The sequence below is a fragment of the Mustelus asterias genome, chromosome 6 (genome assembly GCF_964213995.1).
Source record: "Mustelus asterias chromosome 6, sMusAst1.hap1.1, whole genome shotgun sequence".
Lineage (NCBI taxonomy): Eukaryota > Metazoa > Chordata > Chondrichthyes > Carcharhiniformes > Triakidae > Mustelus > Mustelus asterias.
The window spans coordinates 118295066-118319595 of NC_135806.1; the positions used below are offsets into that span (position 1 = coordinate 118295066).

The 24530-nt window shown below is 44.6% G+C and overlaps 1 protein-coding gene across 1 annotated transcript in view; it reads left to right on the top strand.

The window, feature by feature from the left end:
• LOC144494685 (sorbin and SH3 domain-containing protein 2-like) overlaps positions 1-24530 on the top strand; it is a 303190-nt gene that overhangs the window by 226094 nt on the left and 52566 nt on the right. Inside the window, exons 11-12 of the mRNA XM_078213885.1 lie at positions 5965-6014; positions 20223-20392. Of these exons, the coding sequence (XP_078070011.1) occupies positions 5965-6014; positions 20223-20392 (220 nt within the window). The remainder of the gene's footprint in view (positions 1-5964; positions 6015-20222; positions 20393-24530) is intronic.

Consider the following 24530-nt stretch of genomic DNA (forward strand, 5'->3'; position numbering starts at 1 on the left):
TCCCCTTTAAGCAGTTTGCTTTAAGAGAATGTCCTCCTGCTCCCACATGCTTGCCCCTTAATCTCGTGCCTGCACAGTCGCTGCTGTGCCCACGTCTGTGTCTCCTCTCAGCTCTGGAAGCACAAGTACCCCCTTCCCCTTCAACACCCCACCATCCAGCCACCAACAGAACCCCAAGCCTGCATATCCCTTAATATTCTCAGTCTGAGTTGGTCACCATGGCAGTAGACTGCCACTCATCACATTTTACTTTCCCTCTGCCATAACCACGCTGAGTGGGAGACATGTAAAACCCAGCCCTGTGTGTTATATTCTCCTCCTCACTGTTTTTCTTCTCTGTGATGTTATGTTTCTCTGCCTTATTTGGATGTGAAGTGGTACGGTCGGGAGGGAACTGCCAGGAGCCACATGCTGCATACTTTGACATTGATTGAGGGTTCTAGTTTGATATAAAATGGACCCATTCCCATTTTGTTGCTTCCTTTGCAACTCCCAACATCTCTTTGATAAGCTGAATATCTCAAAAGGAATCGTTTTGAAGTATTTATTTAACTAACAGGAGATGTGAAATTGGAGCGTGATGTGTAGTTTCTTATGCCTTAGCAACAGAATAAGAGGGCACAGGTTCAGTTTTCTGAAGCATAAGTTTGGAGAATATGTCGTATTCTTTGCTACAGAATAATCAACATCTTATTGTTCGGAAGGCTAATCAAGCCACGGCTTTGGATTCATTCGCGAATAGCAGGATAACTAACTGGTTAATGGTAGGACTAGTCTGGAAGGCTGAAATCCAGTGAGGTGAAAGGCCCTCTCCATCCATGTCTACCTTGTGATCTGGAACTGCAATGTGCTCATTGCTTTGAGTGAGGCAATAACGTAATTCAAATTGATCTGAAATAATGATCACGAAATGATGTCCACCTGAGATGAGAAGTAGATAAATTTTGCAGTGAATAAGGAAAAAGCAGCTGGTTTATGCTGAGCTATTAATCAAAGAATAAAAGACCTTCCAACCCATCCCTCCATACATAGGAACATAGGGATTGGAAATGGCAGCCGGCAATTCAGTCCTTCGAGCCCGCTCTGTCATTGGACATCGTCATGGCTGACCTTATCCTGGCCTCAACTCCACTTTCCTGCCTGCTCCCCATCGCCCTTTATCCCACTTTTCATCAGAAACAGACATATTCTATTCCCAGGTTTTACTAACACTCCATTTTAAACAAAACTTCACAGAACAAGCTTATTGCATTAGATAATTTTATTAGAAAGGCGGCAAAATAAATTTTACATCCGCCCAGTCACATTGCTGATATACTTTACGCTAAAATTAGGGATGGTGCCTTAGCCTTACCAAAATTAGAAAGAGTAATCCCAATAGCAGTTCTTTTTTTTTGAATTAGGATGTGGGATGACTTGGAAAGGACATATTGTGGGCCACATGGCTACCTCCTGTGCTATATAAAGCTGGATAGCCAGTACTTTGTTAGACTTCCATTTACCCATAGACCTGCTCAGGGCTTTGACTTGATCTCTGCGTCAATCATCACTCCAGTAATAGATTGTACAGCCTCATAAACCTCTTACTTTTTTAAAGTTCTCTCGCTCTCTGTCCTAAATCTCCAGATTTAATTTATATCGCTGGCTCCTCATTCTGGACTCCTCAATCATTCAGGAATTTTTAAATCTATTCCTTCATGATTTTAAGCACATCCTTGTAATCAGTTCTAAAAAAATCAATGCCAATTCTTTCAATCTTCATGTTTGTATTTTTTCCCACCAGTCAGCATCCTTGTGAGTCCGTGCTCTATCCTCTATATTGACTAAACATCATTCCTACAGTGTGCAGCCCAAAATTGTAAACTACTTTATTTAGATTCGATAGTAAATCTAGACTCACTTAAAGGCAGTGCTATTCGGCACATAGCTGAGAATTCTTTATATTCTGCAGTACGAAAGGGGGGTTTGTTTTTTCCTGATGGTCTGTTCGGGGAGACCAGGGAGGCTTCAGGTATAGAAACATAGAAAATCTACAGCACAATACAGGCCCTTCAGCCCACAAAGTTGTGCCGAACATGTCCCTACCTTAGCGATTACTAGGCTTACCTATAACCCTCTATCTTACTAAGTTCCATGTACTTATCTAAGAGTCTCTTAAAAGACCCGATCGAATCCGCCTCCACCACCGTTGCTGGCAGCCCGTTCCACGCACCCACCACCCCCTGACATCTCCTCTGTATCTACTCCCCAGCACTTTAAACCTGTGTCCTCTTGTGGCAACCATTTCAGCCCTGGGAAAAAGCCTCTGACTATCCACTCGATCAATACCTCTCAACATCTTATACACCTCTATCAGGTCACCCCTCATCCTTCGTCTCTCCAAGGAGAAAAGGACGAGCTCACTCAACCTATCCTCATAAGGTATGCTCCCCAACCCAGGCAACATCCTTGTAAATCTCCTCTGCACCCTTTCTCTGGCTTCCACATCCTTCCTGTAATGAGGCGACCAGAACTGAGCACAGTACTCCAAGTGTGGTCTGACCAGGGTCTTATATAGCTGCAACATTATCTCACGACTCCTAAACTCAATTCCTCGATTGATGAAGGCCAGTATACCATACGCCTTCTTAACCACAGGCTCAACCTGCACAGCTGCTTTGAGCGTCCTATGAACTTGGACCCCAAGATCCTTCTGATCTTCCACTCTGCCAAGAGTCCTACCATTAATATTATATTCCGCCATCCTATTTGACCTGCCAAAATGAACCACCTCAGACTTATCTGGGTTGAACTCCATCTGCCACTTCTCCGCCCAGTCTTGCATCCTATCAATGTCTCGCTGCAACCTCTGACATCCCTCCACACTATCCACAACACCTCCAACCTTTGTGTCATCAGCAAACTTACCAACCCATCCCTCCACTTCCTCATCCAGGTCATTTATAAAAATCACGAAGAGTAAGGGTCCCAGAACAGATCCCTGGGGCACTCCACTGGTGACCGACCTCCATGCAGAATATGACCCATCTATAACCACTCTTTGCCTTCTGTGGGCAAGCCAGTTCTGGATCCACAAAGCAATGTCCCCTTGGATCCCATGCCCCTTCACTTTCTCAATAAGCCTTGCATGGGGCACCTTATCAAATGCCTTGCTGAAGTCCATATATACTACATCTACTGCTCTTCCTTCATCAATGTGTTTAGTCGCATCCTCAAAAAATTCAATCAGGCTCGTAAGGCATGATCTGCCTTTGACAAAGCCATGCTGACTATTCTTACTCGTATTATACCTCTCCAAATGTTCATAAATCCTGCCTCTCAGGATCTTCTCCATTAACTTACCAATCACTGAGGTTAGACTCACTGGTCTATAATTTCCAGGGCTATCTCTGCTCCCTTTCTTGAATAAAGGAACAGCATCCGCAATCCTCCGGAACCTCTCCCGTCTCCATTGATGATGTAAAGATTGTCGCCAGAGGCTCAGCAATCTCCTCCCTCACCTCCCACAGTAGCCTGGGGTACATCCCATCCGGTCCCGGCGACTTACTAACTTGATGCTTTTCAAAAGCTCCAACACATCCTCTTTCTTAATATCTACATGCTCAAGCTTTTCAGTCCGCTGCAAGTCTGCACTACAACCACCAAGATCCTTTTCCATAGTGAATACTGAAGTAAAGTATTCACTAAGTACCTCTGCTATTTCTTCCGGTTCCATACAAACTTTCCCACCGTCACACTTGATAGGTCCTATTCTTTCATGTCTTATCCTCTTGCTCTTCACATACTTGTAGAATGCCTTGGGGTTTTCCTTGATCCTGCCTGCCAAGGCCTTCTCATGACCCCTTCTGGCTCTCCTAATTTCCTTCTTAAGATCCTTCCTATTAGCCGTATACTCTTCAAGATCTCTAACATTACCTAGCTCCCTGAACCTTTTGTAAGCTTTTCTTTTCTTCTTGACTAGATTCATGACAGCCTTTGTACACCACGGTTCCTGTAACCTACCATAACTTCCCTGTCTCATTGGAACATTGCTATGCAGAACTCCAGACAAATATTCCCTGAAAATTTGCCACATTTCTTCCGTACATTTCCCTGAGAAAACCTCTTTCCAATTTAAGCCTCCAATTTCCTGCCTGATAGCCTCATAATTTCCCTTACTCCAATTAAACACTTTTCTAACTTGTCTGATCCTATCTCTCTCCAATGCTATTGTAAAGGAGATAGAATTATGATCACTATCTCCAAAATGCTCTCCCACTGAGAGATCTGACACCTGACCAGGTTCACTTCCCAATACCAAATCAAGTACAGCCTCTCCTCTTGTAGGCTTCTCTACATACTGTGTCAAGAAACTCCGCTGAACACACCTAGCAAACTCCCCCCCATCTACACCCCTTACTCTAGGGAGATTCCAATCAATATTTGGGAAATTAAAATCTCCCATCACGACAACTCTGTTATTATTACACCTTTTATGCAAAATAGTCGAAGCTGTGACCTGGGAATCCTACAAAAGACACACACCCATATTTTAAAAAGAAACTTTTCTGCATTTTGCACCAAGTGTTGTGGACTGATTGCGATTAATGTGAAGCACGGCGAGGAGGAGACATTTCATCGCCCAAAGAGTGGTGAGCCTGTGGAATTCATTACCACAGGAAGTAGTTGATGCCAAAACGTTGAATGTATTCAAAAGGTGACTAGATTTAGCACTTGGGGCGAATGGGACCGAAGGTTATGGGGAGAAAGCAGGATTAGGCTACTGAGTTGGACAATCAGCCATGATCATGGTGAATGGTGGAGCAGGCTCGAAGGGCCGAGTGGCCTCCTCCTGCTCCTATCTTCTATGTTTCTATGTTGTTTGAAAAACATCTTTCTTCTTGTTTGCACTTGACTGGTTGTTTTGACAGCTCTGATAAGGTCATTGTTGAATTAGAGCTGTCTTATGAGGAGACAATTTTATTCCTGAACAGCTCACAGAAGTGAATAAATCAGTTGTATGACATTAATGGGATCAAGCCTGCAGTCAAATCTTCCTGGCAAAGAAATATTCACCGTCCTAGAATGGAACAAGATATAAATCTCAAATATACTTTATAAGTACTCTGACCTTCGAGTTCTGCAGGAGCAGTTTCACTCAGTCGAAGAACAGATCCCAAGTTAAGGAATAACTTCTCTATATTTGCAGGAAGCTTAGGCTGCCAGCTAGCACCTAGGCACGATTTTCTCAAAAATGTGAATGAGCAATGCAAATCCGGTTCAAAAGTGTGGGTTGGAGTTCTCCCAAAACATTTCTTAAATGTTGTCCCCCGCAGGAAAACCAGTGAGATTTCCGCTGCGAGGGCCAGTGCAATTCCAGCTGGCAATTCGGCCATGATCTGCACTAGGGCCATGCAGGGCTGGAGAATCAGCCAGCGGTTGGTGATAGAGCAACAAAGAAATTTAATTTGCTTTATTATTGCCACATGTATTGGGATACAGTGTAAAGTATTGTTTCTTGCGCACTGTACAGACAAAGCATATCATTCATTAAGTACATAGGGGAGAAGAAAAGGAGAGGGTGCAGAATGTAGTGTCGCAGTTACAGATCGGGTGAAGAGTTTAATATATGATAAGATCTTTCAAAAATCTGATGACAGCATGATGAATCTCAGGCTGAGCTGAACGGCCTTCTCTTGCGACCCAGCTTGTTAAACAAAAATGAACATTTCACCGTGTGAAGTATTTTTCTTCCTGTGCCTACGGTTAAGTTGCTGTGGTATTGACAGCAACCCAAAGGGCAAGAGTAGAGGTGGGGAAATTATACATTTTAAAGTGTTCTTTATAGAATGATATTATTCAGAAAGACGCCATTTGGCCCGTCATGTCTGACCTTGCCACTTAATCCTGCTCATCCCCTCTTTCCCCAGATCCCTACAAAAATTATTTTCTTCAAATATTTATCCAATTCTCTCTCTCTTGCAGGCCACCTTTTACAGTACTTCAATAGATAGGCAGTTGGAGCGACCTTCCAGGTAAGTGTTAATTGATGCTGTTTAGTTCCATTTTGTTTCTAAATGGCAATTGAGTACGGTTTGAGCATGTGACCCCTAATTTCAGTTTTTTTTACAGCTGCAGTTTGGACCACGTAACTCAACATTTAATAGTTACAGTTTGGAAATATAAAATGACTCCTACTGTGATATTTCAGGCCAACAGTCAGCTTTGTCTATTCATTTAGCGGGAGTAACCTTTAGAGAAAATCTTGATTCATTTGTTAGCGATTTGGCTTGCTCGATCATTATATGGCACAGTCTGTTATTGGGCCATAGTTAAATCTTGAGACCTGGATTCTACAATAACGTTTTGTAATTATGTATGTAATGTTGCTTGCTGCACATTAATGTAATCCAGGTTTTCAAAATAACAAATTAATTTTATTTAGGCAAAGTGGGGTGAGCTATTACCTCTTTCTTTGTTAAAACAAAGGCTATTGGCAAGGGAGGCTGCAGCCTGTACCAAGAAATATTGTTTTGGCTTTCTCCCTGTGCCTCAGTGGAGAATTTCAATGACTACATTTATATAATGATGAAAGGTTTACCTTAACCTTGTGTATCCAGAAAGTTGAAGGGTACCCTTGTAATGCCCTTAAACTTGATGCCATTCTTTGATTGCAGATAACCTTTTATTGAATTGAACTAAATCTTGGCATACTCAATGCCTAAATAATAGCACCTATGAACACATGAATTAGGAGCAGGAGTAAGCCATTCTGCCCCTCAAACCTCTTCCACCATTTCACAAGATCATGGCTGATCTGATTGTGGCTTCTACTTCCCTGTCTACTGCCTATACCTATAGATTCTTGACTGACAAGGGAGTCAATCTAACTCGGCCTTAAAAACGTTCAATGACCCTGCCTCTGCTGCTCTCTGGGAAAGGGAATTGCACAGACTAACAACTCTGAGAGAAAGGCCGAAACCCTACCCCGTGCCTGCCCGATTCCGGGGCGGCTGAGGTCCCAGAACGAAAATCTCCCTTGGCTTTAGGCGGGACTTTATGATCTCACCCGAGCGATGCCATAAAATCCTGCCCAAAATAATTCTCATTTCCACTTTAAATGGGAGACTCCTTATTTTTAAACTGTGTCCCCCATTAGGGGGAACATCCTTTCAGCTACCACCCATCTTATGGGCGGGATTTTCCGACCGTCCTCACCCCAAGACCAGAAAATACCATCTAAGGTCAACAGACCTTTGCATGGTCCTGTCCCACCCGCTACAATTCCTGTGGCGGACAGGACAGGAAAATTAACCCTTATATGGTTTACTGAGATCACCTCTCATTCTTCCAAACTCTTTCCTCGTAAAATAACCCCTTCCTCCCAGGTGTGAACCTTCTCTGTTCTGTAGAAGTAGTCATTACAGACTCTGGATAAATACGTAACCATCAATGATTCTTTCATTCTTGTCTTCTATGAATTTTGAAGAAAGGTTTACAACCTTCATAGGACTCTTGCCACTCAAACCCATCCATGATTCAATGTGATGTGAAGACATGTTTTTTTTCATTTTTCCTAACAAGTCTGTTATCTTGTTTTGTTTGCGATATAGGTTACCCCTTTATCTGAAAGATCTTTGACCTCTTGTTCATCATTTGGTGCTTACAATACAAACCTACCTTACTGACAACACCCACAAACATATGAACTAAGGGCAGGAGTAGGCCATTTGGCCCCTCAACTCTGCTCTGCCATTCGATGAGATCATGGCTGATCTGATTGTGGCATCAATTCCACATTCCATACTCCCCCAATAACCTTTGACACGGTTAGAAATCATAGAAATCATAGAAATCCTACAGTACAGAAAGAGGCCATTCGGCCCATCAAGTCTGCACCGACCACAATCCCACCCAGGCCCTACCCCCATATCCCTACATATTTTACCCACTAATCCCTCTAATCTACGCATCCCAAGACACTAAGGGTCTACCTCTGCCTTAAGTATATTCAAGTACCCCGCCTCCACTGCTCTCTGGGGCAGAGAGTTACTAAGATTCACAACCCCCTGAGAGAACCCCCTGAATGAGAGACCCTTTATTTTCAAACTGTGTCCCCTAGTTATAGTCTCTCTCCCAAGGGGAAACATCCCTTCAGCTTCCACCCTGTGAAGATCACCTCTCAATCTTCAAAACTCCAAAGATTACAGGCCCAAGCTGTCCATCCTTTCCTTGTAAGATATCTCCCCCTCATCCGAGGTAACAGTCAAGTGAACTTTCTCTGAACTGCTTCTCACACATAAAGGCATCTGGATGGGGACATAAATAGGGAGGAAATAGAGAGATATGGACCGAGTAAGGGCAGAAGGTTTTTTTTAGTTTAATTAGAGCATCATGATGAGCACAGGCTTGGAGGGCCGAAGGGCCTGTTCCTGTGCTTTACTTTTCTTCTTTTTATATCCTTCCTTGCATAAGGAGACCAAAACTGCACACAGTTCTCCAGGTGTGGTCTTGCTAAAGTTCACCAATATCCTGAAGAATTCTGGAATTGAACTAGAATGTTTTCAGAGATGAGGATAGATTAGAGAGATTGAGACTGTTCTCATTGGAGAGAGAAGACAAAGGGGAGATTTGATGGAGATGCTCAAAATCATGAGGGGCTGAACAGAGTAGACAGGGTAAAACTGTTCCCACTCGTAAAAGGATCAAGAACGAGAGGACACAGATTTAAAGTGATTTGCAAAAGAAACAAATGATTGGTTGGGGCCTGGAATGCACTGCCCAGAAGTGTGGTGGAGGCAGGTTCAATCGAGGCATTCAGGAAAGCATTAGATGATTACTTGAATAGAAACATTATGTAGGGGTATGAGGAAATGGCAGGGGAATAGCAATAAGCCATTCATAATGCTTATTTGGGGAGCCAGTGCAAACACAATGGGCCAAATGGCCTCCTTCTGCAACGTACGAAATCTGCGAAATGTAGTGTTATCTCAGGAGAGGGTACAGAAAAGATTTACCAGGGTGTTGCCTGGTATGGAGGGCATTAGCTATGAGGAGAGGTTGGAGAAACTTGGCTTGTTCTCACTGGAGCGACGGAGGTTGAGGGGAGACCTGATAGAAGTGTACAAGATTATGAGAGGCATGGACAGAGTGGATAGTCAGAAGCTTTTTCCCAGGGTGGAAGAGTCAATTACTAGGGGGCACAGGTTTGAGGTGCGAGGGGCAAGTTTTAAAGGAGATGTAGGAGGCAGATTTTTTATAGAGTCGTGGGTGCCTGGAACTCGTTGCCGGGTAGTGGAAGCGGATACGGTAGTGACTTTTAAGGGGCATCTTGACAAGTACATGAATAGAACATAGAACAGTACAGCACAGAACAGGCCCTTCGGCCCACGATGTTGTGGCCCTTCAGCCCACGATGCCCACGAATGAGATGGGAATAGAGGGATATGGTCCCCGGAAGCGTAGGGGGTTTTAGTTAAGTCAGGCAGCATGGTCGGAACAGGCTTGGAGGGCCGAAGGGCCTGTTCCTGTGCTGTAATTTTCTTTGTTCTTTGTTATCTCAATCTCATTTATGGACAACAGGAGACTGTAGAGTTGAATCAATAATTGTGATTGATAATGAAGCTTTAATAGATTTGAAAATTAATTAAACAGTTTAATAATGACCACAGGTGCAGCTTTTAACTTACCTCTTGCTTTCACTCGCTCTGCCTCAGTTTATTTATTTTCATTTATTATTTTATCTGAAATAAATGGTGATTTTAATCACTTTTGACATGCAGGCCAGATAAAGATATTTGGTAGTTTATCACCACTTCTGAATGGATGTCAGTGGTTAGATACCATCAAAATTGATTTGAAGTTTTAAACGGGCATTTTATGTGTGATAGATTTGTATTGATAATATATTGGTTGCTAATTTAATTTGATTACAGCAGCAGTTTTGAGGTATTCAGTGTCTTGTAGACGGTTGGATGGATATCCATACAGGCACTAATCACTGCTAGTCTCTGAGGCTGAATATTCAGGGCAGCATGGTGGCACAATGGTTAGCACTGCTGCCTCACAGCGCTAGGGACCCGGGTTCCATTCCCGGCTTGGGTCACTCTCTGTGCGGAGTTTGCGTGTTCTCCCTATAGTTGTGTGGGTTTCCGCCGGGTGCTCCGGTTTCCTCCCACTGTCCAAAGATGTGCAGATTAGGTTGATCGGCCATGATAAATTGCCCCTTAGTGTCAGGGGGATTAGAAGGTTAAATATGTGGGGTTACGGGGATAGGGTCCAGGTGGGATTGTTGTCGGTGCAGACTCGATGGGCTGAATGGCCTCCTTCTGCACTGTAGGGATTCTATGAATTAGTCATCTTCCGATCATAAGAGGCAGCAACACTCTGTCTGCACATCTAGGATTTGTGGTACAACAGATTTCATTCTGGAAAACAGATAGCGCTGCTGTGACTGGAAATTTGTCACGAGTAATATTTGTCTTGCTGTCTTCCTTGAAAATAGATGTGATGGTTTTCCTCCCAGTTAAACTGTACCTCAGCAATATTCACAAACTGCTTCACAATTACTGTCAGCACTTTGTAGACTTCCTACTGACACTCAGCACCTGCTCCACGGAGCCAACAAAACACATGGCGCAGAGCTGGACTATTCCGCCATTATGTCAATTTGTCACCCTGCTAGAGCAAAGTAACATGAATCCCACTGTCACCCTGATAATGCTGTACTTACCTCCATTTCAAATCTTCATCCACTTCTTGCTTGCAAGATGTGCCTTAACTGCACCCAATGGCAAAGCAGCTCAGACCCCGTTAAAAGTAAAACTTTTCTCCCCTCGTTTTAACCCTTGTCACCGCCTCACTAACTAGCGTACTTATTCATCTGATCAAAACCTTTTATGATTTTAAAATTTCTGCTGAATCTGCCCTTTTGACTTTCTCTGCCCCAGTGAGACTATCTGGAGCCTATCCTCAGAGCTAGAGTTTATCATCTTTGATATTCCCCTGATGGATCCTGCTTCATGCTCCCTTTTGTTTTAAGTCTTCCTCCTCTAAAGAGGTGTGCACTAGTCTCACTGTAGCATAGCCATTGTCAACTTTACCACGATCGGCAGCCCATCCCACCATATGGAAATTAATGATTAAACGTCTGTTTGACAAGCCTGGCGACCTAGATAATATGCTGGCATTGGCAGGCAGACAGGAGTGGGCAGGCCATCTTGTTATGGTCTACATGACAAATGTGGGAAGGATGGGGGTGAGTGTGTGGGGGGCGGGGGGCAGCTCATTCAGCAAGTGCCCTCTGTGCATCTAGGGAAATCCCCCCCTCCCTCAAAACAGGTCATCACATCCTTCTCTCTGTGCTATCTGCCTTCAAAATCACCCTCCCTGCTTCCTTGGTCTCGAGGATGTGGACATGCCGGCGTTGGACTGGGGTAAGCACAGTAAGAAGTCTCACAACACCAGGTTGAAGTCCAACAGGTTAAACCTGGTCCAACCTGTTGGACTTTAACCTGGTGTTGTGAGACTTCTTACTCCAGGATCCCTCCCAGCTCTGAAAGCCCAGGATCTGCCTTTGTAGGCCATCCATCCAACCATCCATCTTTGTGCTTCTTCAGTTTACTGAGCAGTGGGACTGCTGGAGCTGCCAGTTAGTCTGATAGGGGCGGGTCTTCCTCCTACTGGGTGGGTGGCAGGAGTGGAGGGTGGGGTGGGAGGGCTGAACTTGGGAGAACTTGGAAGGGCAACAACTTTGCGTTGGAACTTTCGATTATTTATATATTTTTGAACCACTAGAGGTCTCTGTTCCTCCATCCTTCAAGGTCTTTCCATTTGAGTGTATGGGCAGAATCGTGTGAAGTCCTGGGAGTGAGAAATGAGGCAAGGGACTGAGCGGGAGGAATAAATGTCAGCTCCCCAACAGCAAGGTGGAAGCTGCTTATTGGCAGTGGGTTGTGGGCGCGGATCATGCTTCCCATTGACCACCATCGAGAGCCTCTTTTTAAATACGTTAGCATGTCATGCATGCTCATTAAAACGTAGTTTCGCCAGATTAAATTCTGTTTCTGAAATGAAGTATCCAGCAAACGAGAAATGGGCTTAAGATTGCCGGCTGGTTAAAGGTGGTGTGTGGTTGGCTTCCTGGTGGAGTTGGGCCGAGTAGGAGCTGCTTCTTGTTCTTGGATGGGGAGCTTTATTGAACTAGGGGAGAGGAGGCACCGATTGGCTGAGGTCGGGTGACGGCTGTGAAAGGGGAACAGCGTTCGAAAAGGTATTTGGACAAGCACTTGAAATATTATAACATTCCAGGATAAGGGACAAGTGCTGGAAAATGGGAAAAGCAGACTTTAGAAGTAGTTATTGCTGGTGTGGACATGATGGGCCAAAGGGCCTCTTCTGTGCTGTACAACTCTATGACAAAGAGATATAACGTTTTGGATACTGTTGGGGGAGATGGCTCACCAGGGGAAGGTAGCAGCAGCCAGTTTCATGGCACTGTGGCTAGCTCTGCTGCACAGGAGGGCAGGAAAAATAGAGGCAGAGCTATAGTGATAGGGGACTCACTTGTAAGGGGAATAGACAGGCGTTTCTGCGGATGCAAACCAGACTCCAGGATGGTATGTTGCCTCCTTGGTGCAAGGGTAAAGGATGTCTCGGAGCAGCTGAAGGGCATTCTGGAGGGGGAGGGTGAACAGCCATCATTTAGGCACCAACGATATAGGTACAAAACGGGATGAGATCCTACCAGCTGAATTTAGGGAATTAGGAGTTAAACTAAAAAGTAGAACCTCAGGATTGCTACCAGTACCACAAAGTAGGGTCAAAGTAGGGATGTCAGGATGGCTAAGATGAATATGTGGCTTGAGGGATGGTGCGAGAGGGAGGGAATCAGATTCCTGGGACATTGGAACCGGTTGTGGGGGAGGTGGGACCAGTACAAATCAGACGGTCTGCATCTGGACAGGACTGGAACCAATATCCTCAGGGGAGCGTTTGCTAGTGTTGTTGGGGAGGCTTTTATACTCATGTGGCAGGGGGATGGGAACCGATGCAGGAAGTCAGAGGGAAGTAAAGTGGGGACAGAAACAAAAGGCAGTAAGGGGAATAGTGGAAGGTAGAGAAATCGAAGACAAAAATCAGGAAGGGTCACAGTACAGAGTGGAGAGACTGTGGAGAACTCAGTGAATGGGTCCAGTAAGGCTAAGAGAAATAAAACACAGGGAGAATGTACAAAACATGACAGAACAGATGATCTGAGGTGTGTTTGCTTTCATGCCAAGGAGTATGACAGGTAAGGCGGATAAACTTAAAGCTTCGATTACTACATGGAACTGTGAGGTTGTGGCAATTCCAGAGACTTGGATGGGAGAAGGGCAGGATTGGCATCTTAGCATTCCAGGCATTAGATGCTTCAGGCGAGATAGAAAGGGTGACAAAAGAGGTGGGGGTGTTGCTTTACTGATTTGGGAGAATGTCACAGCTATACAGAGGGAGGACACCTTGGTGGGATCATGCAGTGAAGCCATATGGGTAGAACCCAGGAACAGGAGCGGTGCAATCACACTGTTTGCATTGTACAACAGACCTCCCAACAGCCAGTGTGAAATGGAGGAAGTGATATGTCAGCAGATTATGAGAAGATGTAAAAACAACGGGATTCCTGTGATGGGCGATTTTAACTTCTCCAACATAGACTGGGATTCCTTTAGTGCCAAGGGCTTGGATGGGGCAGAGTTTATTCAGTGTGTCCAAGAGTGCTTCTTGAGCCAGTATGTAGATAGTCCAACTCGGGAAGAGGCTATCTTACACCTGGTTCTGGGAAACGAGCCCGGACAGGTGATTGACGTCCCAGTAGGGGACCATTTTGGGAACAGTGCTCACAATTCTATAAGTTTCAAGATACTTGTAGAAAAGGATAGAAGTAGTCCCAGAGTGAAAGTACTAAACTGGGGGAGGGCTAACTACGATGGTATAAGGCAGGAGCTCGGGAATGTAGACTGGGGGCAGCTGTTTGATGGTAAATGCTCATCCAAAATGTGGGAGTCTTTTAAAAGTCCGTTGTTAATTCAGAACAAGTGTATCCCTGTAAAAATGAAGGATAAGGATGGCAAGATTCGGGAACTCTGGATGACAGGGGATTTTCACAGTAACTTCATTGCAGTGTTAATGTAAGCCTACTTGTGACAATAGTAAATAAACTTTTTTAAAAAGCATTATGACAAGAGAGATTGTGAGCTTAGTGAAAAAGAAGAAGGAGGCATACATAAATTTCATGGATGGATAATAATGGATAAGGCTCTTGAGGAATACAAAGATACTGGAAAGAGCTTAAACAGGGAGTTATGAGGGCGAAAAGGGGCCATGAAATGTCCTTGGCAGGCAGGATTAAGGAGAATCCCAAAGCTTTTTATGTGTAAATAAGGAGGAAGAGAGTAGCTAAGGAAAGGGTAGGTCAACTCAAGGCCAGTGGAGGGAATTTGGGTGTGGAGTCGGATGAGGTGGGTGAGGTACTTTGCATCAATATTCACAAAGGACAAGGATGTGGTGGATGGTGAGCGTAGAAAGGAGGATGTTGACAGTCTAGGACATGTTGAGATAACAAGGGAGGAGGTTTTGAAAAAGATTTAAGGTGGACAAGGATGTGGAGGCTTTGGAGAGGGTACAGAAAAGATTTACCAGGATGTTGCCTGGTATGGAGGGCATTAGCTATGAGGAGAGGTTGGAGAAACTTGGTTTGTTCTCACTGGAACAACGGAGGTTGAGGAGAGACCTGATAGAAGTCTACAAGATTATGAGAGGCATGGGCAGAGTGGATAGTTAGAGTCTTTTTCCCAGGGTGGCAGAGTCAATTACTAGGGGGCACAGGTTTAAGGTGCGAGGGGCAAGGTTTAAAGGAGATGTAGGAGGCAGATTTTTTACAGAGGGTGGTGGATGCCTGGAACTCATTGCCGAGGGAGGTAGTAGAAGCGGATACGGTAGTGACTCTTAAGGGGCATCTTGACAAATACATGAATAGGATGGGAATAGAGGGATATGGTCTCCGGAATGGTAGGGGGTTTTAGTTAAGTGGGGCAGCATGGTCGGTGCAGGCTTGGAGGGCCGAAGGGCCTGTTCCTATGCTGTAATTTTCTTTGTTCTTTGTTGTTCTAAGTCCCCAGGGACAGATAGGGTCTATCCCAGAATACTGAGAGAGGCAAGGGAAGAAATTGCTGAGGCCTTGGCCAAAATCTTTGTATTCTTTTTAGTCACGGGCAAGGTACCAGAGGATTGGAAAGTAGATAACATTGTTCCTCTGTTTAAAAAGGGCAGAAGAGACGATCCAGGAAATTACAGGCCTGTGAGCCTCACATCAGTGGTGGGGAAATTATTGGAGAAGATTCTTAGGGACAGGGTGTACTCTGGAAGAGAATAGACTTATTAGCGATAGGCAGCATGGTTTTGTGAAGGAGAGATCGTGTCTCACAAACTTGGTTCAGTTCTTGGAGGAAGTGACAAGAAAAATTGACCAGGGCAGGGCAGTGGATGTTGTATACATGGACTTTTATAAAACCTTCGATAAGGTTCCTCATGTCAGGCTGATACAGAAGGTGAAATCATATGGTATCCAAGGTGAGCTGGTAAGATGGATACAAAACTGACTTGGGCATAGAAAGCAGAGTGTAGCAGTGGAAGGATACTTTTCTAACTGGAGGACTGTGACAAGCAGTGTTCCACAAGGATCAGTACTGGGGCCTCCGTTGTTAGCAATATATGTAAATGATGGCACAGTAGTGAGCATTGCTGTCTCACAGAGCCAAGGACCCAGGTTCGATTCCCGGCTTGGGTCACAGTCTGTGTGGAATTTGCACATTCTCCCCGTGAGTGCGTGGGTTTCCTCTGGGTGCTCCGGTTTCCTCCCACAGTCCAAAGACGTGTGGGTTAGGTGGATTGGCCATGCTAAATTGCCTCTTAATGTCAGGGGGATTAACAGGGTAAATAAGTGGGGTTACGAGGATAGGGCCTGGATGGGATTGTGGTTGGTGCAGACTCGATGGGCTGAATGGCCTCCTTCTGCACTGTAGGACCCTATGTCTATGTTGATTTGGAGGAAAATGTCGGTGGTCTGATTAGTAAATTTGCAGATGATATAAAAATTGAGGGAATGGCGGATAATAAGGAGGATTGTCAGAGGATACAGCAGGATATAAATCGGCTGGAGACCTGGGCTGAAAGATGGCAGATGGAATTTAGCCTGGACAAATGTGAAGTGATGTGATTTGGAAGGTCTACTGCAGAAGGAAAGTGTACAGTAAATGGTAGAGCCCTTAGAAATATTAGCATACAGAGGGATCTAGGCGTGCAGATCCACAGTTCCCTGAAGGCGGCAGCTCAGATGGACAGGGGGTCAAGAAGGCGTATGGCATGCTGGCCTTCATCGGTCGGGGCGTTGAGTATAGGAATTGGAAAATCATGTTGCAGCTGTATGAGACTTTGGTTAGGCTGTATTTGGAGTATTGTGTACAATTCTGGTCGCCACACTACCGGAAGGATGTTGATGCCTTGGAAAGGGTGCAGAAGAGATTTACCAGGATGTTGCCTGGCTTGGAGGATATGGACTATGAAGAAAGGTTGAACAAAGTTGGATTGTTTTCATTGGATCATCAGAGGATGAGGAGTGACATAATAGAGGTTTACAGGATTATGACAGGCTTGGATAGAGTGAATAGTCCGTCTTTTTCCCCAGGGTCAAAGGGTCAATTACTCGGGAGCATAAGTTGAAAGTGAGAGGGGGAAAATTTAAAAGAGATGTAAGGGGCAAATTTTTCACACAGAGGGTGGTGAATGCCTGGAATGCGCTGCCGGAGGAGGTGGTGGAAGCAGATTCTATAACAACGTTCAAGAGGCACCAGGATAGATACATGAATAGGCAGGGAATAGAGGGATATGGACCACGTAGAGGCAAGAAAATATTAGATTAGAGAGGCCTCTGTGTCAGCACTGACTTGGCAGGCCGAAGGGCCTTTCCTGTGCTGTACTGCTCTTTGTTCTAACATTGTGTCTCTGAGATCTTATTGATATTGTCAATTTGGGTACCAAATTAGTAGTTTTGTACCTGCTGAAACATTTGTAAGATGTGGGGAAAGCTATGGAAATCTAACTTGTTAAACCAGTTAATTTTTAAAAATCTGCCTAGTATCTAGAAATGATAGTGCATCTTCCTCCTGCAGCAGCTGCTGTCAGATATATTTGGCACGTACTTAGGTTCCATTCTAAATCAAACAGCAAGCAGCAGCTTAGGAAATGCAGCAGCCAATGTGCCAGAGAGCCATGGTGCGGGTACCAGATGGAAGGTGCACATTAATTAAATATCTTCCCATGACAGGTCAGACTGCCCCACTGTGCGCACAGTCTCACATTTCATTCAGCACATGATGCATCTAAATCATGCCAAAAGTCACCTTTTCTTAAACCTCAAGTCAAGATTTTTCTCCCAGCTATTTGATTTTGCAATGAAGTGTAAGCTTTTCACAATGATTAGAAAACTTGATGCAAGGGTTCTCCATTCTTACGTTCCACAGTCTCCCATTTGAGTTGCAGGGACCCTCAAGTATCACATGATTTCAGAGATAATCACTTTCCACAGCATAGTCACATTTCAAGAACTTTCACTCAAATTGCATCCTTCCACTGGTTGTCCTGGGCTTCCACTAGTTATTGGGGAAGAGTCGGTGATGGAAATGGAGGTCAGTGGCAAGAGTAGCACCAATTGCAGGCTGCTATTGTAAAAGAGATGTTATCACCGTGGATTTTTTCTTTTTAATGAGCTGAATGTAGCTCCTATGTTGTGTGCCAGGGTATAGGAGGAAGAATTACTTGCTGATGGGTGAGAGAGAAGAGAATAGATGGATATGGTGGTAGACTAAGATGAGAAAAGATGGGAGGAGGCTTTAGAGATAAACACCAGCATGGACTGGTCGGGCTAAATGGCCTGTTTCTGTGCTGTTTATCCGGTGTAATATATGGAATCTATATATACCTAGTGTAACATGTACAATCTCCACATCGGGTGTAATTTTTCCTATGTAATATATCCAATCCATATATCTAATATATGCAACTAGTATATCCAATGTAATATATAGAATCCATCTATCCTATTTAATATACAGAATCTGTATATCTAATCTGTATATTCTGTGCAATGTATCCATGTGAAATAGAAGCAGTAGGCCATTCAGCCCCTCAGGCCTGCTCCACCATTCAAGATGATCATGGCTGACGTGCTTGTGTTTCTAATTCTACATCTACCCCTGATAACCTTTGCCTCGCCCAACAAGAATCTATTTACCTCCACCTTAAAAGATATTCAATGACAGCTCCCCTCCCCCTCCACACACACACACACACACACACACACACACACACACACACACCTCCGCTACCTTCTGAGGTAGAGTTCCAAAGTCACAGAATCCTCTGAGGGAATAAAATTCTCCTCATCTCTGTCCTAAAAGGGCACCCCCTAAATTTAAAACAGAGCCCCCTAGTTCTGGACTCGCCCACAGGAGGCAACATCCTTTCCACGTCCACCTTGTCAAGACTGTTCAGGATCTTGTATACTTCAATCAAGGTGCCTCTTACTCTTCTAAACTCTATAATACAAGCCTGCATCCTTTCCCCAGAAAACAACCTACCCATTCCAGGTATTAAACCTTCTCTGAACTGCTAATGTGTTCACGTATTTCCTTAAATAAGGTGACCAATACATACACAATACTCCAGATGTGGTCTCATCAATGCACTGTGTAACTGAAGCATAACCTCCCCACTCTTATTCAATTTCCCTCAGAATAAATGATAACATTCTATTAGCTTTGCTAATTTCTTGCTGCACCTGCATCTTAAACATTTGTGATTCATGCACTAGGACACCTAGATCCTTCTGCATCCCAGAGTTCTGCAATCTCTCATCATTTAGATAAGTTTCTTTTTTATTCTTCCTGCCAAATGGACAGCATCACATTTCCCCACATTGTACCCCATTTACCAGATCTTCACTCACTCACTGAACCTATCTATATCCTTTAGGAACCTCCTTGTGTCCTCTTCACAACTTATGTTCCTACCTATCTTTGTGTCATCATCAAATTTAATGACCATACCATTGGTCCCTTCATCCAAATCATTTATATAAATTGTAGTGAGTTGAAGCACAGCGGTTGGCACTGCTGCTTCACAGCGCCAGGGACCCGGGTTCAATTCCAGCCGTGGGTCACTGACTGTATGGAATCTGCACGTTCTCCCCGTGTCTGCGTGGGCTTCCTCCAGGTGCTCTGGTTTCCTTTCACAGTCCACAGATATGTGTTAGGTGGATTGGCCATGCTAAATTACCCCTTTAGTGTCCCAGGGTGTGTAGGTTAAAAGATTAAAAGGGTAAATATGTGGGGTTACAGGATAGGGCCTGGGTAAGATGCTGCGTCAGAGAGTCGGTGCAGACTCGATGGGCCAAGCGGCCTCCTTCTGCACTGTAGGGATTCCGTGGGGCACCTGAACCGATCCCTGTGGCACACCACTCGTCATATCCTACAAGCCAGTACCATTTATGCCGACTCTGTTTCTTGTTAGCTAGCCAATTTTCAATGCATGCTAATATCATAGAACCCTACAGTGCAGAAGGAGGCCATTCGGCCCATCGAGTCTACACCGGCCACGATCCCACCCAGGCCCTATCCCCACAACCACATGCATTTAAATAAAAGCAAATTACTGCGGATGCTGGGATCTGAAACCAAAAGAGAAAATGCTGGATCTTAAAACATTTTGCAGCACTAACTTTTAGCCTAGTTAGTCATCCTGACACGAAGGGGCAATTTAACTTGGCCAATCCACCTAACCTGCATATCTTTCAGACTGTGGGAGGAAACTGGAGCACTCGGAGGAAACCCATGCAGACATGGGGAGAATGTGCAAACTCCACACAGACAGTGACCCAAGCCGGGAATCGAACCCGGGTCCCTGGCACTGTGAGGCAGCAGTGCTAACCACTGTGCCGCCGTGCTGCCCGTTACCCACTACACCCTGAGATTTTTCTTTTAACCTCTGATGAGGCAGCTTGCCAAATCCCTTTGTCCAGTGATTTCACTTGGGGTGGGGTGGAGGGGGGGGGGGGGGGTGGGGGGGGGGGTTCTGTTTTCCTGCATTGAGTAAGAGCAGGAACGGGAGTTGGAGAGTAATGCGACTAATACGATTCGATCTGTCGTCAGTGCCACAAGCCCTACAAACGACTACAGAAAGAGGCGGAAGTCTGAGCCCTCAGTCAACCACCAGAGAGCGCAGAGTGATCACATGATGCAGAAGAGCAGTGCTGACCTCCATGGAATGAGCAGGAGGTCACTAACCAATTCTTCACCATCTTCGCCATCCAGAATCAAAGGTAAGGGATTGGGTTATCATTAGCACATCCATAGGAAGTTGAACAGCTGACCTCTGGAAACTGCGTGAAGATAGGGTCTCACCTTGCAGCTGTAATATGAAGAGCGATTTCTGGTAAATTAACTGATCACCAGTTTTGTCACTTTCTGACTCCAAGTCAGGGGGCGTTTAAGAGATCCGTAGATAGGTTCATGGACGAAAAGAAATTGGTTTAGGTTGGAGGGTCACAGTTTTTTTTTAACTGGTCGGTGCAACATCGTGGGCCGAAGGGCCTGTTCTGCGCTGTAATGTTCTATGTTCTATGTTCTAAGTAATTGCCAGTATTCTACAATTTTATAGTGAGATGTTTAGGTGGCTAAACTTATTTTTGTTTGCCTAATATTCATTGCTAACTTCCAAAAGATCGCTCTTCAGACCTCTTATAAAATAAATGGCTGGGAATACAAATAATGCTGTTTTAGTTGAAGACAGTCTTTTATTGAGAGTCTTTTTGGGATCTTAGCATCTCCACTCAGATACAGTACAGTAGCCTGTTTCCCAGTCTGCTTTCAGTTCAAACAGCCAAAGGAATAATGATAATGAATGACTTAACTTAATCAGACCTCAGTGGGAATGCTGATATTTGTTCATATTTATTAAATGATCCACCGTGTGAACTAAGACTTTGGATATCCCTTCCAGAAGGATGGCCCAGGCTTTGTAGATTTTAATCGCTAGTTCCCTGAAGCTTTGTGACATGATAAAACTGATCAATCTTTAGCTGCTTTGGAGTGTATTTATCGGTCATGTTATTCTGTCAAAGCTACATTTGTGGATGCTTCTGAACTTGAGAAAATATTGAGGTTAAAAATTATGGTCCTTAAAAAGTCACCAGTGTCCTACAGTTCCTTTATTTTCTCCCTGTATTTCCTCCTGTAGATGAGCTCTTCAACTCTTTCCATTGTGCTGCAATACTGTGCAAAGCTATGGATTCACGCCTAAGCTAAGAATCAATATGCTGATGAAAAGGAAAATGTTGACCTGTCAATTTGCATTGCTTCTCTTTTGAAGATTGCTTCAGTAAAATAGCGGGGGTGGGTTGGAGGAATTTGCATTCTCTTGTGTCCGTATATCACACACCATGTAAATCCAGCCGAATGCTACTGTCAGTCCCACTCTTGATTTGGATCTGATGTGGCATTTGAGGGGGTTTTGATGCGGAAACAAAGATTTCTGCTGATAAGGAAAGCTCCTTGCCAGCTAATGTTGATATTGCTGAAAGAATAAGATAAGGAAATAGTAAAGCGTAGCACATTCAAACCTGGAAGCTCAGTTTGTTAAACTTTGTTGAAACTTCTTGCGTTACCACACCATCCTCACAAAATCATACAATTGTGCCCGATTGTACAAAAACAGTATGTAACACATGTTACAGCAAGAAGTCTCACAACACCAGGTTAAAATCAAGATTCCAAATAAACCTGTTGGACTTTAACCTGGTGTTGTGAGTGAGACTTCTTACTGTGCCCAACCCAGTCCAACGCTGGCATCTTCACATCACATATTACAGCATTTAATAAAAGTATTAACCTTAGCTCCTGCCTGAGCCAGAAGGTCATGGGTTCAATCCCCAGTCCAAAGACTTGAGCATGACAGCCAGCTGAGGTGATTTCTGGCCTCTGAAGTATATTCAAAGCTAAGAGTTGTCTCCCAGTGTCCAGACTAATAAATACTTCTTCACAAATGGATGCCAGGTTTACCTGAATTATAACAGTGACTAGATTTCAGAAGTACTTCATTGACTGTGATGTGCTTTGGACAGTCCGAAAGGTGTGATCCGAATGTTAGTTCTTTCTTTATAATATGTTTGGAACAATTTAGACTAAATTTCTGTTTATATAATTAAGTCCTGATACATTCGCACCCACGCTTCTAATTCCAATTCCATTAAGTCTCAAACACCCCAAATTTCCCAGACCTTATACACAATGAGTAGAGCTCCCACACTGCAACCCTAGGCCCAGTTACTCCCAGTTTCTTCCTGGTCACAGTCTTCCCACTTACTCCCAGTCTGAATTCTAGCCCTCCACTTTTACTTCTGCTGCTATGTTAAGAAAACTTCTTCCTGACTGATCTCAGTGTGTACTTTCCACACAGCACATCAGTTGGAATCAATTGATACGTTTTTCCAGGTCCAGATGAGAATCATAGAATCCCTACAGTACAGAAGGAAACCATTCGGCCCATTGAGTCTGCACCGACCACAATCCCATCCAGGCCCCATGCCCGATACCCCACATATTTACTCTGCTAATCCCTGATACTAGGGTCAATTTAGCATGGGCAATCAACCTCACCCACACATCTTTGGACTGTGGGAGGAAACCGGAGCACCCGGAGGAAACCCACGCCGATACAGGGAGAATGTGCAAACTCCACACAGTGGACAGTGACCCAAGGCCGGAATTGAACCTGGGTCCCTGGCGATGTGAGGTAGCAGTGCTAACCACTGTGTCACCATGCCGCGGTAACATGAGGCGGCACCGAAATAGTCGTCAATGTACCGATGAAAGAGTTGTGGGGGAGGGCCGGAGTAGGACTGGAACAGGGAATGCTCCACATGCCCCATAAAGAGACAGGCATAACTGGGGCCCATCATCATTTACATTCCCTTTGTCTCTTTGTCAATGCCATTCCTACCAGTTACACATCCCACCAACCTCATAGTATAATCTTGTCCGATTTTCCTGGTCATCAGCTTTGATGAAGAGTTATCCAGGCTCGAAACGTTGGCTCTATTCTTTCTCCAGAGATGCTGTCAGACCTGCTGAGATTTTCCAGCATTTTCTGTTCATGTCCCATACTGCACATGTTGTCCACCATCTTGATCTGTCAAAAAATTAAATAGACATTGAGAGCCACATGAGCATGTGAGAAATGGTAGACAAGTAACAATCCTGTGCTACATCCCGAGTGCCCTGTGCATTTGTGCTACCTTACGTAGCACGATTTGAGAATTCTCTCACCCCACCATAACCATGGGCTGGATTTTACAGGGTTCTGTGTTCTCCACCTCCCAGTTTAAAAGGTCAAGGGGAAGTGAGCCCACACATGATCCCAAAGGTTGCCCGCAGTAATTTAACACTGGGAGCAGTGATAATTGATTCAAGCCAAGACATCCACCCCTTTCTTGGGAGGAGGATGGCATGGTGGCACTGTGGTTAGCACTGCTGCCTTACAACATCAGGGACTCGCGTTCAATTCCAGCTTCAGGTGACTGTGTGGAAATTCTCCCTGTGTCTGTGTGGGTTTCCTCCGGGTTTCTCCCCAAAGATGTGCAGGTCAGGTGTTTTGGCCATGCTAAATTGCCCCTTAAGTGTCCCAAGATGTGTAGGTTAGGGGGGATGGTGGGGGAAGGGGGTGGGAAGGGGGGTGTCTGGGAATGGGTAGGGCCTGGGTGAGATGCACTGTCAGACAGTCTTCAGCACTGTAGGGAATTCTATGATTTTAGGTCCCACTTTTGGGAAGTGCTATTCAGTCGCATTAGCACATTTTAATGCCAGGTTGTCCACATAGTGTTGGCGCGCCCGTGCACACACACAGACACACCCTCCGCCATCAAACCCATGTAATACCCTGGAACAGATGAAAGAAAGAAAGATTTGCATTTATACACCACTTTGCAAGGCCACCAGATATCTCAAAATGCCAATGAAGTGATTTTGAAGTGTACTTACTTTTGTAATGAAGGAAACATGATAGCCAGTTTGCACACAGCAAACCTCCCCCAAACATCAACGTGCTAATGAGCAACAATCTCTTGTTTTTGTGATGTTGATTGAGGGATAAATAATGACCAGGACACTGAGGATAACTCCCCCGCTCTGTGAAATAGTGCCCGAGAGGGTGGGGGAGTTATCCTCGGGGGCAGGGCAAAAACCAGATTAAAAACTCCTCAGGCAAATTTGAGGGAAATAATTGAGGAAATTCCTCTCCGACCCATCTTGAAACTAGTCCACTCTGACCATTCCGTCCCTGGGTTCCCTGTGCTATTCTATGTAAGAGATGCCAGAGCCACTTACTCAGCATCAGCAGCTCTCTGCGCTGTGCAGACAAGAATTTGGGGCATTAGGAAAATCTGGAAATGAGATTAGACAGAA